General features: G+C 43.4%; 1 protein-coding gene across 1 annotated transcript in view; it reads left to right on the top strand.

Annotated features, from left to right (window-relative positions):
- LOC139472876 (serine/threonine-protein kinase SIK3-like) overlaps positions 1–17,066 on the top strand; it is a 54,979-nt gene that overhangs the window by 21,903 nt on the left and 16,010 nt on the right. Inside the window, exons 4-9 of the mRNA XM_071255345.1 lie at positions 6,246–6,407; positions 9,663–9,787; positions 10,541–10,664; positions 13,171–13,406; positions 14,768–14,939; positions 16,502–16,644. Coding sequence (XP_071111446.1) covers positions 6,246–6,407; positions 9,663–9,787; positions 10,541–10,664; positions 13,171–13,406; positions 14,768–14,939; positions 16,502–16,644 — 962 coding nt within the window. The remainder of the gene's footprint in view (positions 1–6,245; positions 6,408–9,662; positions 9,788–10,540; positions 10,665–13,170; positions 13,407–14,767; positions 14,940–16,501; positions 16,645–17,066) is intronic.

The following is a 17,066-nucleotide window of genomic DNA, read 5'->3' as shown; positions in this document are numbered from 1 at the left end:
CATCAGTTAACTATTGAACTGCTAGGTCTGTGTGAGGACATCAGTTAACTATTGGACTGCTAGGTCTGTGTGAGACATCAGTTAACAATTGAACTGCTAGGTCTGTGTGAGGACATCGGTTAACAATTGAACTGCTAGGTCTGTATGAGGACATCGGTTAACAATTGAACTGCTAGGTATGTGTGAGGACATCGGTTAACCATTGAACTGCTAGGTCTGTGTGAGGACATCAGTTAACTATTGAACTGCTAGGTCTGTGTGAGGACATGAGTTAACTATTGGACTGCTAGGTATGTGTGAGGACATCAGTTAACCATTGAACTGCTAGGTCTTTGTGAGAACATCAGTTAACCATTGAACTGCTAGGCCTGTGTGAGGACATCAGTTAACCATTGAACTGCTAGGTCTGTATGAGGACATCAGTTAACTATTGAACTGCTAGGTCTGTGTGAGGACATCAGTTAACTATTGAACTGCTAGGTCTGTGTGAGGACATCAGTTAACTATTGAACTGCTAGGTCTGTGTGAGGATATGAGTTAACAATTGAACTGCTAGGTCTGTGTGAGGACATCAGTTAACTATTGAACTGCTAGGTCTGTGTGAGGACATCAGTTAACTATTGGACTGCTAGGTATGTGTGAGGACATCAGTTAACTATTGAACTGCTAGGTCTGTGTGAGACATGAGTTAACAATTGAACTGCTAGGTCTGTGTGAGGACATCGGTTAACTATTGGACTGCTAGGTCTGTGTGAGGACATCAGTTAACAATTGAACTGCTAGGTCTGTATGAGGACATCAGTTAACTATTGGACTGCTAGGTATGTGTGAGGACATGAGTTAACCATTGAACTGCTAGGTCTGTGTGAGGACATGAGTTCAACATTAAACTGCTAGGTCTGTATGAGGACATCAGTTAACAATTAAACTGCTAGGCCTTTGTGAGGACATGAGTTAACAACTGAACTGAAGTTCTGTGTGAGCATCAACTAGACATGCTTTTCCTCCCCACTCCCCATCACTACACACTCTATTTCTCCCCCTCCCCCCATCACTACACACTCTATTTCTCTCTCTCTCTCTTCCCCCCCAACCCCCACCCCAACCCTGAACCCCCAACCCCCAACCCCCATCCCCTACCCCTGCATCACTACACACTACACACTAACCCCCATCCACCCCACCCCCCCCCCCACCCCCACCCCACCAAATGTCGATGAAAACTGCATGAGAAACTAAGGCACTTTTAGCCGTTCGCTTGCTGGACATCCGTCAATATACGTTTCTGGTTCTACCACCGATGCATGTCTAGTCCAGGACTTGAAACTCAGCCCTGGAAAGGTTATCCAGCCCTTCTCCTCCTGCTGGGAAGCCAGCGTCACTTCATTCTCAACCACAAGCCTACAGGGAGAACTTGCCAAAGGATATTGCAGTTTTTTTCGGCTGTAGTTGCGTCAGAGTGACGTAGATGCCATCTCCCGCGCTGTCACAGACAGCGTCCCTGGTGCATTCACAGACTTCCAGGCCTGCTCATTGCCTTAGTTTGAGGAAACCATTGTCATTGCCAGTGCATCGTGACTGAACATTGAAATTATGCTGATTAATGAAAATATTGTATTGAATTTTCCTCACCATTAATGGATTGTTTTTTATAAGGCTTTATTGGCGACTGGAATGAATGGAAAACAGGTTTTCTACACTGACTGGATCAGATATGGTTCTGCTCAGTTTTTGACTGGAAAATCAGGACTGCTTGAGTTAGACGCTGGTTGGTACGGAGCTTGTTATAATGGGGAATTGGGGCTGTGATGGGACTCAGGACTGTCGGTTATGGCGGGTTAAAGTCAATGGTTTGGATTATTTTCTAAGGATTATCACACTGAGAGATTAGGGGTTGACCATTGATATTGTGGGAAGGGCCTGGGGTATTTTGGAGAAAAAAAAGAATGCTTGAACGACAGTTTCTCCTCAGATTTTATAGAAACAAAATATCTTGTTTTCAAGACAAAATAACTAGCAATGATTGAAAATATATGTGTAATGGGTGAAATAAAAAATTTCGGCTCTTACTTTCTGTGAAGAAATAGTATGATTTGAAGGGCTGACTGAAAAATATATTCTGTCTCAAAAAGCAAAGATAAAAAACTTGATTGTGTTTTATGCCATATTACATGTTTAAGGGTCTACAGAAAAGGTGTTGAGCCATTGAATAATAGCGGTCTAGTTATTATTCACACTGGGTGTTTGGTAGTATTCAGCCCCAGGTTAGAATAGGTCTTCAGTAATGCATGCTTGCCCTAAGAGGTGACTATGCTTGTCGTAAGGGACGGTAACCAGGATTTGGTGGTTGGCTTGCTGACTTGGTTGATGCATGTCATCGTATCACAGTTGCGTGAATCGATGCTCATGGCATCAATCACTGAATTGTCTGGTCTAGACTTGATTATATACAGACTGCCGTCATATAGCTCGAGTATTGCTGAGTGTGGCGTTAAACAAGAAACAAAGAAACAAACAAACTTTGGGGAGTCACTATATGTTTGGGTCCAATCTTTTGGCTGTTTTGAACCAATTAGTAGACATGTGTTTTGAATACTTACCGTATTCGACGTAATAAGCGCCCAGGGCGCTCTCATAATGAGAAACATGAGGCTCTTATTAGAATATTATTTCGGTGGAAAAAACAGTGCTGAAAAATAAATTTCGTGGTTTATGCTGACAGCCTGAAATGTTTATATGCGACATATATATTTTTCCAGAATTTAGTTGCCTATAATTAAGGATGCATATGCCACACGAGTGTGTATTATACGCGAATAAATAAGTCTTGTGTACATTGATCAATCCAAAGGGGTGCTAATTGGGATTGTTCACTAGCCAGTATATACGCAAATATCGCCATGGGCGCTTATTAGAGCGGGGCGCTTATTACGTCGAATACGGTATGCATAAAATGCAGTTTCAAGTGATACAGTGCTCTTTCACGAGAAAACTTGTACTGTCAACACTAGTGCCAATTTCATTCGCTGTATTTGCTACCCTGCCCCCCACTCAACAAGGACTGGTCGTACCGGGATCAGTATATATGAAGTGTCTGAGTGTATCTATGTTAAACATTGGCATGGTATCTCAGTGGGGTATCTATGATAAACATTGACATGGTATCTCAGTGGGGTATCTATGTTAAACATTGGCATGGTATCTCAGTTGGGTATCTATGATAAACATTGGCATGGTATCTCAGTTGGGTATCTATGATAAACATTGGCATGGTATCTCAGTGGGGTATCTATGTTAAACATTGGCATGGTATCTCAGTGGGGTATCTATGTTAAACATTGGCATGGTATCTCAGTGGGGTATCTATGTTAAACATTGGCATGGAATCTCAGTGGGATATCCATATTAAACTGCATCAAGTTATCTCAGTGGGGTATCTGCACAAAATACAGTTTCAAGTGATGCAGTACTCTATCAAGAGAAAACACTAATGTCAACACTAGTGCCAATGTCTATCGCTGTACTTGCTACCCAGTCTGCCATTCTGCATCAAGGGATAAAACAAGGACTGGTCGGCCCAGGATCAGTGTAAATGTAGTGTCTGAATGTATCTATGTTAAACATTGGCATGGAATCTCAGTGGGGTATCCATGTTAAACTGTGGCATAGTATCTAAGTGGGGTATCCATGTTAAACTGTGGCATGGTATCTCAGTGGCGTATCCATGTTAAACTGTGGCATGGTATCTGAGTGGGGTATCCATGTTAAACTATGGCATGGTATCTGAGTGGGGTATCCATGTTAAACTATGGCATGGTATCTCAGTGGGGTATCCATGTTAAACTGTGGCATGGTATCTGAGTGGGGTATCCATGTTAAACTGTGGCATGTCATCTGAGTGGGGTATCCATGTTAAACTGTGGCATGTCATCTGAGTGGGGTATCCATGTTAAACTGTGGCATGGTATCTAAGTGGGGTATCCATATTTAACTGTGGCATGTTATCTCGGTGGGGTATCTCTGTTAAACTGTGCCTTTGTATCTCAGTGGGGTATCCATGTTAAACTGCGGCAAGTTATCTAAGTGGGGTATTCATGTTAAACTGTGGCATGGTATCTAAGTGGGGTATTCATGTTCAACTGTGGCATGGTATCTAAGGAGGGTATTCAAGTTAAACTGTGGCATGGTGTCTCAGTAGGGTATCCATGTTAAACTGTGGCATGGTATCTAAGTAGGGTATTCACGTTAAACTGTGGCATGGTATCTGAGTGGGGTATCCATGTTAAACTGTGGCATAGTATCTAAGTGGGGTATCCATGTTAAACTGTGGCATGGTATCTGAGTGGGGTATCCATGTTAAACTGTGGCATGGTATCTGAGTGGGGTATCCATGTTAAACATTAGCATGGTATCTGAGTGGGGTATCCATGTTAAACTGTGGCATGGTATCTAAGTGGGGTATCCATGTTAAACTGTGGCATGGTATCTCAGTGGGGTATCCATGTTAAACTGTGGCATGGTATCTGAGTGGGGTATCCATGTTAAACTGTGGCATGGTATCTCAGTGGGGTATCCATGTTAAACTGTGGCATGGTATCTCAGTGGGGTATCCATATTAAACTGTGGCATGGTATCTTAGTGGGGTATCTATGTTAAACTGTGACTTGGTATCTGAGTGGGGTATCCATATTAAACTGTGGCATGGTATCTGAAAGGGGGATACATGTTAATCTGTGGCATGGCATCTTAGTGGGGTATCCATGTTAAACTGTGGCATGGTGTCTCAGTAGGGTATTCATGTTAAACTGTGGCATGGTATCTCAGTGGGGTATCCATGTTAAACTGTGGCATGGCATCTTAGTGGGCTATCCATGTTAAACTGTGGCATGGTATCTGAGTAGGGTGTCCATGTTAAACTGTGGCATAGTATCTAAGTTGGGTATCCATGTTAAACTGTGGCATGGTATCTGAGTGGGGTATCCATGTTAAACTGTGGCATGTCATCTGAGTGGGGTATCCATGTTAAACTGTGGCATGGTATCTCAGTGGGGTATCCATGTTAAACTGTGGCATGGTATCTAAGTGGGGTATCCATATTAAACTGTGGCATGTTATCTCGGTGGGGTATCTCTGTTAAACCGTGCCTTTGTATCTCAGTGGGGTATCCATGTTAAACTGCGACAAGTTATCTAAGTGGGGTATTCATGTTAAACTGTGGCATGGTATCTAAGTGGGGTATTCATGTTAAACTGTGGCATGGTATCTAAGTAGGGTATTCACGTTAAACTGTGGCATGGTGTCTGAGTGGGGTATCCATGTTTAACTGTGGCATGGTATCTCAGTGGGGTATCCATGTTAAACTGTGGCATGGTATCTCAATGCTTTTCATACCCCAAATCGTGAAAGTGCGAGGTGCACATGCGATAGGCTCGGGGAACACATTTCATGTGCTTCACGCAGGGCGGACTCAAAGTTGAGCACAGAGTTCCTGAATATCTTTCAAAATACATTCAACAAAACAATGTTTTAAGCATTTTAGGTGCCATAAATGTTTGACATGGTTTAAGTATGTTACCATGTTAGACCACCCAAGTGTCGAATTGTTGAAATGGTTTATCAAACCACTCAGCGGTCCGCACCTCGTGATTTAACTAACCATTTCAAGGATTAGACACTGGGTCCTCGTGGTCTCACCTATACAAAAACAGCATTAGTCCAGACTCTCTCCCTAACTCGCTCACACGCATGCATGCATACAGGTGGATGCATACAAGTCACTGTGTAAGTGCAATAATCTGGAAAACCTTCAGTGAATTGATTCACATCTCAATGCACGGGAAACCTTCAGTGAATTGATTCACATCTCAATGCACAGGAAACCTTCAGTGAATTGATTCACATCTCAATGCACAGGAAACCTTCAGTGAATTGATTCACATCTCAATGCACAGGAAACCTTCAGTGAATTGATTCACATCTCAATGCGCAGGAAACCTTCAGTGAATTGATTCACATCTCAATGCACAGGAAACCTTCAGTGAATTGATTCACATCTCAATGCACAGGAAACCTTCAGTGAATCCGTCCACGGATAATTTTGTTTGTGTGAAGAATTGTAAACATTTGGCTGAAACTTTGAGTTCAAGTAGGTCTGTTGCAAGCAGAGTTGCTTTCCTGGTTCAGTTTATTTAGGTGATGATTTTGTGATGATTTAATGGTGATGGTTTTGTGTTTTGTTGTTTCAGATCATCTTGTTGCTCATGGGAGAATGAATGAAAAAGAAGCACGAAAGAAATTCAAACAGATTGTTGCTGCAGTGTCGTACTGCCACTGTCGTCAAATTGTCCACAGGGATCTCAAAGCTGAAAACCTACTGCTGGACGCAAACCTCAATATCAAAATAGCTGGTAGGTGCATTGTACTGCTGGACGCACACCTCAATATCAAAATAGCTGGTAGGTGCATTGTACTGCTGGATGCAAACCTCAATATCAAAATAGCTGGTAGGTACATTCTACTGCTGGATGCAAACCTCAGTATCAAAATAGCTTGTAGGTGCATTCTACTGCTGGACATAAACCTCAATATCAAAATAGCTGGTACGTGCATTGTACTGCTGGATGCAAAGCTCAATATCAAAATAGCTGGTAGGTGCATTGTACTGCTGGACGCACACCTCAATATCAAAATAGCTGGTAGGTGCATTGTACTGCTGGACGCACACCTCAATATCAAAATAGCTGGTAGGTGCATTGTACTGCTGGATGCAAATCTCAATATCAAAATAGTTGGTAGGTGCATTGTACTGCTGGACGCAAACCTCAGTATCAAAATAGCTGGTAGGTGCATTGTACTGCTGGATGCAAACCTCAGTATCAAAATAGCTTGTAGGTGCATTGTACTGCTGGATGCAAACCTCAATATCAAAATAGCTGGTAGGTGCATTGTACTGCTGGATGCAAACCTCAATATCAAAATAGCTGGTAGGTGCATTGTATGCTGGAAGCACACCTCAATATCAAAATAGCTGGTACGTGCAGTCTACTGCTGGATGCACACCTCAATATCAAAATAGCTTGTAGGTGCATTGTACTGCTGGACGCACACCTCAATATCAAAATAGCTGGTAGGTGCATTCTACTGCTGGATGCACACCTCAATATCAAATAGCTGGTAGGTGCATTGTACTGCTGGACGCAAACCTCAGTATCAAAATAGCTGGTAGGTGCATTGTACTGCTGGACGCAAACCTCAATATCAAAATAGCTTGTAGGTGCATTGTACTGCTGGACGCAAACCTCAATATCAAAATAGCTTGTAGGTGCATTCTACTGCTGGACATAAACCTCAATATCAAAATAGCTTGTAGGTGCATTCTACTGCTGGACATAAACCTCAATATCAAAATAGCTGGTACGTGCATTCTACTGCTGGACATAAACCTCAGTATCAAAATAGCTGGTAGGTGTTTTCTACTGTGTAGACCTAAATTAACAATCAGACCTATCAAAGTAGCAGAAATCAGTAGCAGTATCATTGCTTCCTCAAAGAATTGGAATTTGTTAATTTTTTATGAAATTGAGAATGATTATTCACATACACAGGTTCCAGGCACAACTGAGCACCAACACCTCTACTGTTGGGCAGTCTAGCAGGGACTATAGGACTGGTGCCAATTTCTAACACTGTTTCTTATATTTTAAATGTTCGGTCTGAATTTCGATTTTTCTTAGAATTTGCAGGAATTATGCGTCCGTAAAACATTGTTACTGGTGGTATTGGTTAAATTCCAAGTTTCTATTTTATGTAAGTTTTTTCAGTCACGTAATTCTGAAAGTTTGTAGATTTATTTGATTTAAAACAAGCAGAGTAAAGGTCAGTATTTTCTTTATCAGTGGTAGAAATTAAAATCATTCATCAACTAGTCCTTATAATGATATCGCAAAACCCTTAAATTGGGAAATTTCAACTGGGACTTAAGACACCTCTACTGTTGGGCAGTCTGGCAAGGACTATAGGACTGGTGCCAATTTCTAACACAGTTTCTAATATTGTAAATGCCCAGTCTGAATTTTGATTTTTTGGGACCCGTGAAGATCCGGGATCGAATAGGTCTTCAGCAACCCATGCTTGCCGTAAAAGGTGACTAACGGGACCGGGTGGTCAGGCTCGCTGACTTGGTTGATGCATGGCATCGATCCCAATTACGTGGATCGATGCTCATGATATTAATCACTGGATTGTCTGGTCCAGATTTGATTATTTACAGACCGCCGTCATATAGCTGGAATATTGCTGAGTGCAGCGTTAAACAACAAACCAACCAACCAACCGTAGCGCATTTGCTGGAATTATGTGTCCGTAAAGCATTGTTACTGGTGGTATTGGTTGTTACACTAAGTCCTCCTGTTTCGAGTGAGGGGTGGTGAGGTTGCCTGTGGTTAAAGCGTTCGCTCGTCACACTGAAGGCCTGGGTTTGATTCCCGACATGGGTACAATGTGTGAAGCCCATTTGTGTCTGGTGTCCATCACCGTGATATTGCTGGAATATTGCTAAAAGTGGCGGAAAACTATACTCTCTCACTGTTTCAAGTAACGACTGGAATGTGGATCAGTTGGACACAGTGGCAACTGCATGTCCAGAAAAAACTGGAGGATTGCTCGTTGGGAACGGATAATCTTTGCCTGATCCATTTCTCTTCATTTGCATGACATGACATGACATGACATGACATGACATGACATTGTTGGAGAGAACTAAACCAACCTCACTTGCATCATGGTCGCAGGAGTTGTCTCCCTGGCTCACGAAAACGACTATTTCAGAGTATTTTCTATGCTCAGTTAATGATGTTTGGGTTACTTGTAGGGATGTTATCGTGATATCTGGGTATCGATGTACGATTTATGTCGATGCTCATTTACTCCATTAATTATTTTGAGAAATGATTACATTTATTAAATTCACTACTGTTAACATGGTCAATGAGACAATTTTATTTTGAATATTTAATGGATCGGCCTTTTTCATAGTTCTTATGTTTTTTTAAAAATATTTTTTATTCAATTCAGTATATGACATTACCATGATTACAGAGTTATACATGGAGTAGCACGTCTTGTAGCATACTTGTTAGGTATAGGTTACCTATACAGCAGACAGCAGGTCAGCAAGTTTAAGTTTGCTACAGATGTCCATCAAAGTTTACACATGGTGAAAACGGGCAGATATTTGCTATTTCATAGTTAGCATTAAATTGATTAATTGCAAGTCTACAGGTCATACTTATCTATACACATACAAAATAATCTTATTACTAATCAATAGGTTTTGATATTTTGTGATATTTTTTTGTCCAAAAAATCAATGAGGCCCCTACTTGTATTAGTGTGAAGTATATCGCTTTTCTTCGTGGTCACTGCACAGCTCGACTGAGAAATGCTTTGATGATTTTATTTTGTAAATCTGCGGTTGCATTACGGAAAAGTTAATTAAGAAGAGAAGTCAAAAGGTCAAGATATTGTCAAACACAAAGTGTTTTCATCTCCTGTTTTTGAAAGGTTTCATTTGATTTTGTCCATGATGTACATCCAGTGTTTTGGAATATTGAATGCCATGTTAAATATCGATGTTGAAATCTCCCTGGTTACCATGGTTACAGATTTTGGGTTCAGCAACTACTTCTCACCTGGGACAAAACTGAAGACCTGGTGTGGCAGTCCCCCCTATGCTGCCCCGGAACTGTTTGAGGGGAGGGAATATGATGCCCCTAAGGTGGACGTCTGGGTGAGTAGTTTGTCCCCCCTATGCAGCCCCAGAACTGTTTAAGGGGAGGGAATATGATGCCTTAAGGTTGACGTCTGGGTGAGTAGTTTATCCCCCCTATGATGCCCCGGAACTGTTTGAGGGGAGGGAATATGATGCCATAAGGTGGATGTCTTGGTGAGTAGTTTGTCCACCCTATGCTGCCCTGAAGCTATTTCAGGGGAGGGATTATGATGCCATAAGGTGGATGTCTTGGTGAGTAGTTTGTCCCCCCTATGATGCCCCGAAGCTATTTCAGGGGAGGGATTATGATGCCATAAGGTGGATGTCTTGGTGAGTAGTTTGTCCCCCCTATGATGCCCCGAAGCTATTTCAGGGGAGGGATTATGATGCCATAAGGTGGATGTCTTGGTGAGTAGTTTGTCCCCCCTAATCATATGCTTAATCAATGTATATATATCATGCAATGAACATCAGATCCTCTGCATTATAGATGTGATATTTTGTTACGATATATGTAATTCCTATTGCACCCATTGCTACTGTATGTATATATGTACTATAGGCCTATGGCCTTTTCAGTACTTGAAATAAAGATTGATTGTCCCCCCTATGCTGCCCCGAAGCTATTTCAGGGGAGGGAATATGATGCCATAAAGTGGATGTCTTGTAGGTGTTACTTGTGAATTATTGATATTGCTGTAGGTAAGTTTCATCACTAATTGTATGACATATGCTATATACCCAACTCACCTGCTCCCTGTATGCTTCCAGAGTCTCGGGGTTGTCCTGTACGTACTTGTATGTGGTGCTCTGCCTTTTGACGGCAGCACGCTGCAGTCGCTGCGATCTCGGGTGCTCAGCGGCAAATTCCGCATTCCATTTTTCATGTCTACAGGTGAGTGCTGTGGCCACTTTGTTTATCCGTGTTTGATTTTGACAGTTTGGTGATTTTTAACAGTTTTTGTATTTAAGCCTAGAGTTTAATTTTGGATTAGTGTTGGTCCTTAAAGGTGATGGCACTGGGCGTAATACATGCATTTCCGGTTCTAAAATTTCTGGGGGGCATGGGTGGCCCAGTCGTCTAATGCGCCGTGATTCGCTGTGCAGAGTTGTGTCCCCTGGGCACGCCAGAAATCTATGATTGTGGGTTCGAATCCCGGTTCGCCCTGATCATGTTTCTTGGTTTGTCAGCACCATACCTGTGCTCGTGGGTTTCACCGGAGTGGTAAACGTCCGAGACCTGCAGCTTCGGGCTTTCCTCCCACATCAAGCTGACATACCGCGATATAACTGGAATGCTGTTAAAAGCGACGTTAAACCCAACTCACTCACTCTTAAATTTCTGTAACATCAGCAATGATTCTACATTTTTAGAAACCCAAGTTGTCTCTTTATCATAATGTTCCTGTTGCCTTAAGGGAACACTTAAAATCATAATTGTTCAAGAATATACCTTGTGTCAGTTGTGATGATCAGTTAGAAAGGTTCCTTTACAAATAAAATGTCAACAAACCTGGTAAATTAATGACATTCCAAGAAAGGACAAATTTCACATGGGACTAAGTACCGTGTTTTCTTGAGTATAGTGCACACTTTTTTTCGAAAAAACACAGCTGTGTAGAAGGGGGTGCGCATTATACACAAATTATGAGTTTGGATGTTTTTTTCCCCCATGGAAAGACAGTACCGTGAGCACGAAACACCGGAAATACCATGTCAACAAATCCATACTTAAGTACGCAAAATAATCATGTAATTACACTGTCTGGCTATAAAAAGTGTTCTTTGTATATCTGGACTTATGTTTGTAACTTATTTCATTAATTTTATTCAAAATTCCTTATTATATTGTTTTTATTAATTTTGGCGAAATCGTGTGTGAAGTGATCGGAAGATCGCACAACTCACCGTTATTAACAGCTACCACGGTCAGAATACCACTATTGACGCCTTGAAACGAACTTTAGTTGACAGAGAATGGATACATATGTCATAAATGACATATTTTGACTCGTTAAAAGATGTACCTCCTCACATTCAAAATAGATCAAATTAATAACTTTTGTTATTTACCTTTTCATTTAAATTACGAAATATAAGCATCAAAAGATATTGATCGATCTTACCCCTTGCTGACAACAGACTGACTGTTGTATGTTTATCATGGTACCCCAATGATGTGGGACGTTGCTCACATTATCAATCACCGGTTTGTCTAGTCCAGATTTATTTACTGTTTGCCTTTGCATGGCTAGAATGTTGCTTACCGCATTTGACGAAATAAGCCCAGGGCGCTCTCAAAATTAGAAATAGGGCTCTTATTAGAACATAATTTTGGTGAGAAAAAACACGAGTTGAAAGATTGTAAATTTTGTGGTTTATGCTGACAGCCTGAAATGATACAGAAGAAAAGTCTGCATATTATACACGATAGTTGAACCAATCAACTCAACTCGAAAGGGGCACGGGAATCACGCACGTTGAGACGCCCAACGCTAATACTGTATTCGTGAGGGCGTGATTCCCGTGCACCCTTTCGAGTTGAGTTGATTGGTTCAACTGTGTCATATGGCCCTGTGACGCAGGGGTAGCATTATGCAGATGGCTGTTTCAATGAATGCTCGTTCGACCCGTGACGAACAGGTCTGGTTGTTGATGAAATATAGTGATAGCTAAATAGACAGATTTTGTATTCATGCACCGATTGTCTTTAAATGTAATATCCAGTTATGTATGACTGTTTGATAATCTCATTCCAACTTTGACTGGAGTAGGTCCAATAGTGTTTCAGATATTGTAGTAAACGTCAATACCTTAAATTACCTTCCAGACTACCGGTATATGGGCAGATCATTTTATACATGTTTCTAAATTGTTTTTGCCTGTGTTCCTGTAAAACAATTTCCAATCAGACATTTTTTACCCAGCCCTTGGGATCTACATTGAGTACCTGGGTAGGGTCGGCAAGCCTCGGAATTTTTCCACTTTTATCAACTTGTGTTGATATATATGATATCAAAAGACACTCTGGTGAGATTTTATTTATCATCCAACATCATTCTTCCAACTTTTTCAATTTGTAGACAGTAATTAGCAGTGTCTTTAGTGTAAAAAGTTCTGCAAACAGCTTCAGTAGCAGAGCCATTAGTGATGTCATTTGATTGTGACGTCATGGTAACCAGTGACGTCACAATGGTCTGCAAAGCATTGTGATGTAATTTCATTGCAGCGATATCTACAGTGTACATATCGCTTGATCTCATCCAAGCGATATCTCCTGTGGGAACCAGTTTTGGATGATAAATGAGGGTTTGATACTCAGTTAGTAAAGTTTGACTCATCCCAGCCCCAATTAGTTACAAGATTTGACAAATTTGTGACACATTCTCATTCCGCCTCAGAGTGTGAACACTTAATCCGGCACATGCTGATTGTTGATGCCAACAAGCGGCTGTCGGTGGACCAGATTGTTACCCACAAGTGGATGAAGCTCGGCGACGTGGACGTGGAGTTTCACGAGATGATCCAGGAGTACAACCAAGTCACGGACCTCGACCCTCACCATGCTGTCCCACCCAACCCCCAGATCCTGCAGTATATAGAGGAGCTGGGCTTCGACAAGGAGAGGACCTTGAAGGTAGGGTTGTAGGGGGTTAAACATAAGGGATCACCCAACCCCAGATCCTGCAGTATATGGAGGAGCTGGGCTTCGACAAGGAGAGGACCTTGAAGGTAGGGTTGTAGGGGGTTAAACATAGGAATCCCAACCCCAGATCCTGCATTATATAGAGGAGCTGGGCTTCGACAAGGAGAGGACCTTGAAGATGGGGTTGTAGGGGGTTAACATAGAGGATCACCCAACCCCAGATCCTGCAGTATATAGAGGAGCTGGGCTTCGACAAGGAGAGGACCTTGAAGGTGGGGTTGTTGGGGGTTAAACATAGGGGATCACCCAACCCCCAGATCCTGCAGTATATAGAGGAGCTGGGCTTCGACAAGGAGAGGACCTTGAAGGTGGGGTTGTAGGGGGTTAACATAGAGGATCACCCAACCCCAGATCCTGCAGTATATAGAGGAGCTGGGCTTCGACAAGGAGAGGACCTTGAAGGTGGGGTTGTAGGGGGTTAAACATAGGGGATCACCCAACCCCAGATCCTGCAGTATATAGAGGAGCTGGGCTTCGACAAGGAGAGGACCTTGAAGGTGGGGTTGTAGGGGGTTAAACATAGGAATCCCAACCCCAGATCCTGCAGTATATAGAGGAGCTGGGCTTTGACAAGGAGAGGGGCTTCGACAAGGAGAGGACCTTGAATGTGGGGTTGTAGGGCGTTAAACATAGGGTATCACCCAACCCCAGATCCTGCAGTATATAGAGGAGCTGGGCTTCGACAAGGAGAGGACCTTGAAGGTTGGGTTGTAGGGGGTTAACATAGAGGATCACCCAACCCCAGATCCTGCAGTATATAGAGGAGCTGGGCTTCGACAAGGAGAGGACCTTGAAGGTGGGGTTGTAGGGGGTTAACTTTGGGGACTTAAGAACAAAATCATCTACACATGTTATATAAAACTACAAGGTTGTGAACTGCTTGTAATGGAGCTGAGTAAGGGAGATAACTCTGAATGGCTTGGGTATCCAAAAGTTTCAGAGGACAATGACATGCAAGATGAAACAGTTTTTCTTGATTCACCTCTTTCTTCAGGACTGTTAAGAGAACTGTTTCTCTTCCTGTGTGTGATTTTCCCCAAACTGCTTGTGTGTGATGTGCATCTCTCTCCCCCATGGGGGCGGTCGGGTAGCCTAGTGGTTTAGCGTTCGCTCATCACGCTGAAAACCCGGGTTCGATTCCTGACATGGGTACAATGTGTGAAGCCCATTTCTGGTGTCCCCCGCCGTGTCATTGCTGGAATACTGCTAAAAGCAGCGTAAAACCATACTCACTCACTTACTCACTCTCCTCCATGTGAAAATATAATTCACTCAATCACTCCATGTTTCAGTCTGTGCTTGAGCAGTGCTTCGACCATCACAGTGCAATTTACCATCTACTCCTGGAGAAGTACAAGAAACATCCAAAGACACTCACCAGCAAACTCCCCAGTATCATCCTGCCCCAGAACTTGCCCATAGCGACGCGGACGGAGAGAAGGTCCAGCATCACCACTGGTGTGGGTAAGTACTGATGACCCCTCTAGGGTTCCAGCATCACCCTGGGTGTGCAGTGATGCCCCCTCTAGGGTTCCAGCATCACCCCGGGTGTGGGTGAGCAGTGATGCCCCCTCTAGGGTTCCAGCATCACCCCGGGTGTGGGTGAGTAGTGATGCCTCTAGGGTTCCAGCATCACCCCGGGTGTGGGTGAGTAGTGACCCCTCTAGGGTTCCAGCATCACCCCAGGTCTGGGTGAGTAGTGACCCCTCTAGGGTTCCAGCATCACCCCGGGTGTGGGTGAGTAGTGACCCCTCTAGGGTTCCAGCATCACCCCAGGTCTGGGTGAGTAGTGACCCCTCTAGGGTTCCAGCATCACCCCAGGTCTGGGTGAGTAGTGACCCCTCTAGGGTTCCAGCATCACCCCGGGTGTGGGTGAGTAGTGACCCCTCTAGGGTTCCAGCATCACCCCAGGTCTGGGTGAGTAGTGACGCCTCTAGGGTTCCAGCATCACCCCAGGTCTGGGTGAGTAGTGACCCCTCTAGGGTTCCAGCATCACCCCGGGTGTGGGTGAGTAGTGACCCCTCTAGGGTTCCAGCATCACCCCGGGTGTGGGTGAGAAGTGACCCCTCTAGGGTTCCAGCATCACCCCGGGTGAGAAGTGATGCCCCCTCTAGGGTTCCAGCATCACCCCGGGTGTGGGTGAGCAGTGACCCCTCTAGGGTTCCAGCATCACCCCGGGTGTGGTTGAGCAGTGATGCCCCCTCTAGGGTTCCAGCATCACCCCGGGTGTCGGTGAGTAGTGATGACCCCTCTGTGATCTCTTATTGTCAAGATGTGGTCTTATTGTCAAGATGTGATCTCTTATTGTCAAGAAGGAGTCTTATTGTCAAGATGTGGTCTTATTGTCAAGAAGTGGTCTTATTGTCAAGAAGTGATCTTATTGTCAAGATGTCATCTCTTATTGTCAAGAAGTGGTCTTATTGTTAAGAAGTGGTCTTATTGTCAAGAAGTGGTCTTATTGTCAAGATGTGGTTTCTGTGTTTCAGTGGAGCGAGTGGAGGTGCCTGTCTTATTGTCAAGATGTGGTTTCTGTGTTTCAGTGGAGCGAGTGGAGGTGCCTGTCTTATTGTCAAGATGTGGTGTCTGTGTTTCAGTGGAGAGAGTGGAGGTGCCTGTCTTATTGTCAAGATGTGGTGTCTGTGTTTCAGTGGAGCGAGTGGAGGTGCCAGTCTTATTGTCAAGATGTGGGTTCTGTGTTTCAGTGGAGCGAGTCGAGGTGTCTGTCTTATTGTCAAGATGTGGGTTCTGTGTTTCAGTGGAGAGAGTGGAGGTGCCTGTCTTATTGTCAGGATGTGGTGTCTGTGTTTCAGTGGAGCGAGTGGAGGTGCCTGTCTTATTGTCAGGATGTGGTGTCTGTGTTTCAGTGGAGCGAGTGGAGGTGCCTGTCTTATTGTCAGGATGTGGTGTCTGTGTTTCAGTGGAGCGAGTGGAGGTGCCAGTCTTATTGTCAAGATGTGGGTTCTGTGTTTCAGTGGAGCGAGTGAAGGTGCCTGTCTTATTGTCAAGATGTGGGTTCTGTGTTTCAGTGGAGCGAGTGGAGGTGCCTGTCGAGGTCCATGAAGGGGAGAGGGCGTCGCCTCAACCCCCAACAACCCTACCCCTCCTAGCTGCTCATCTAAGTGCCATTACCCAAGTGCAATTTAACAACGACAAGAATCAACTCTCAGCTGTGAGTAAAACAACATGTCCACGATCAGTTTTTCTTCAACCTACAACTCTTACATGGTTACGACCCCAGGGACTAACCATTTTATATTCTTTGGATTCCAGAAGAAATAAATGACAAAAAATGACCATGTTTTACCAAAAGGTTTAATTGTTGGCTTGACGCGATGTTTGTCTTGGAAACAAAAAGCGTTATCTGATCCTGCCACAGAAAAGGATGTGTGTTTGGAAGTCTGGAGAATAAATTAAAATACAAATCCAACTCAAGTCTAGAATGATTCGGCAAGTCTAGATTGCCCCAGCTCCAGGCCAGATTGTTCTGGGCTCCATTTGCATTTGACTTTATATATCTTGTAGAGATATATTTTTTAAGTAAGATAACTTTATCTCTGGGGATTTTTCTTCCCACACCTGTAGAATATTAAA

Source organism: Haliotis cracherodii, unplaced genomic scaffold (assembly GCF_022045235.1).
Source record: "Haliotis cracherodii isolate W230 unplaced genomic scaffold, xgHalCrac1.p SCAF_25, whole genome shotgun sequence".
Classification (NCBI taxonomy): Eukaryota; Metazoa; Mollusca; class Gastropoda; order Lepetellida; family Haliotidae; genus Haliotis; species Haliotis cracherodii.
The sequence above is the reverse complement of the archived record's forward strand: the minus strand, read 5'-3'. Positions and strand labels throughout refer to the sequence as shown.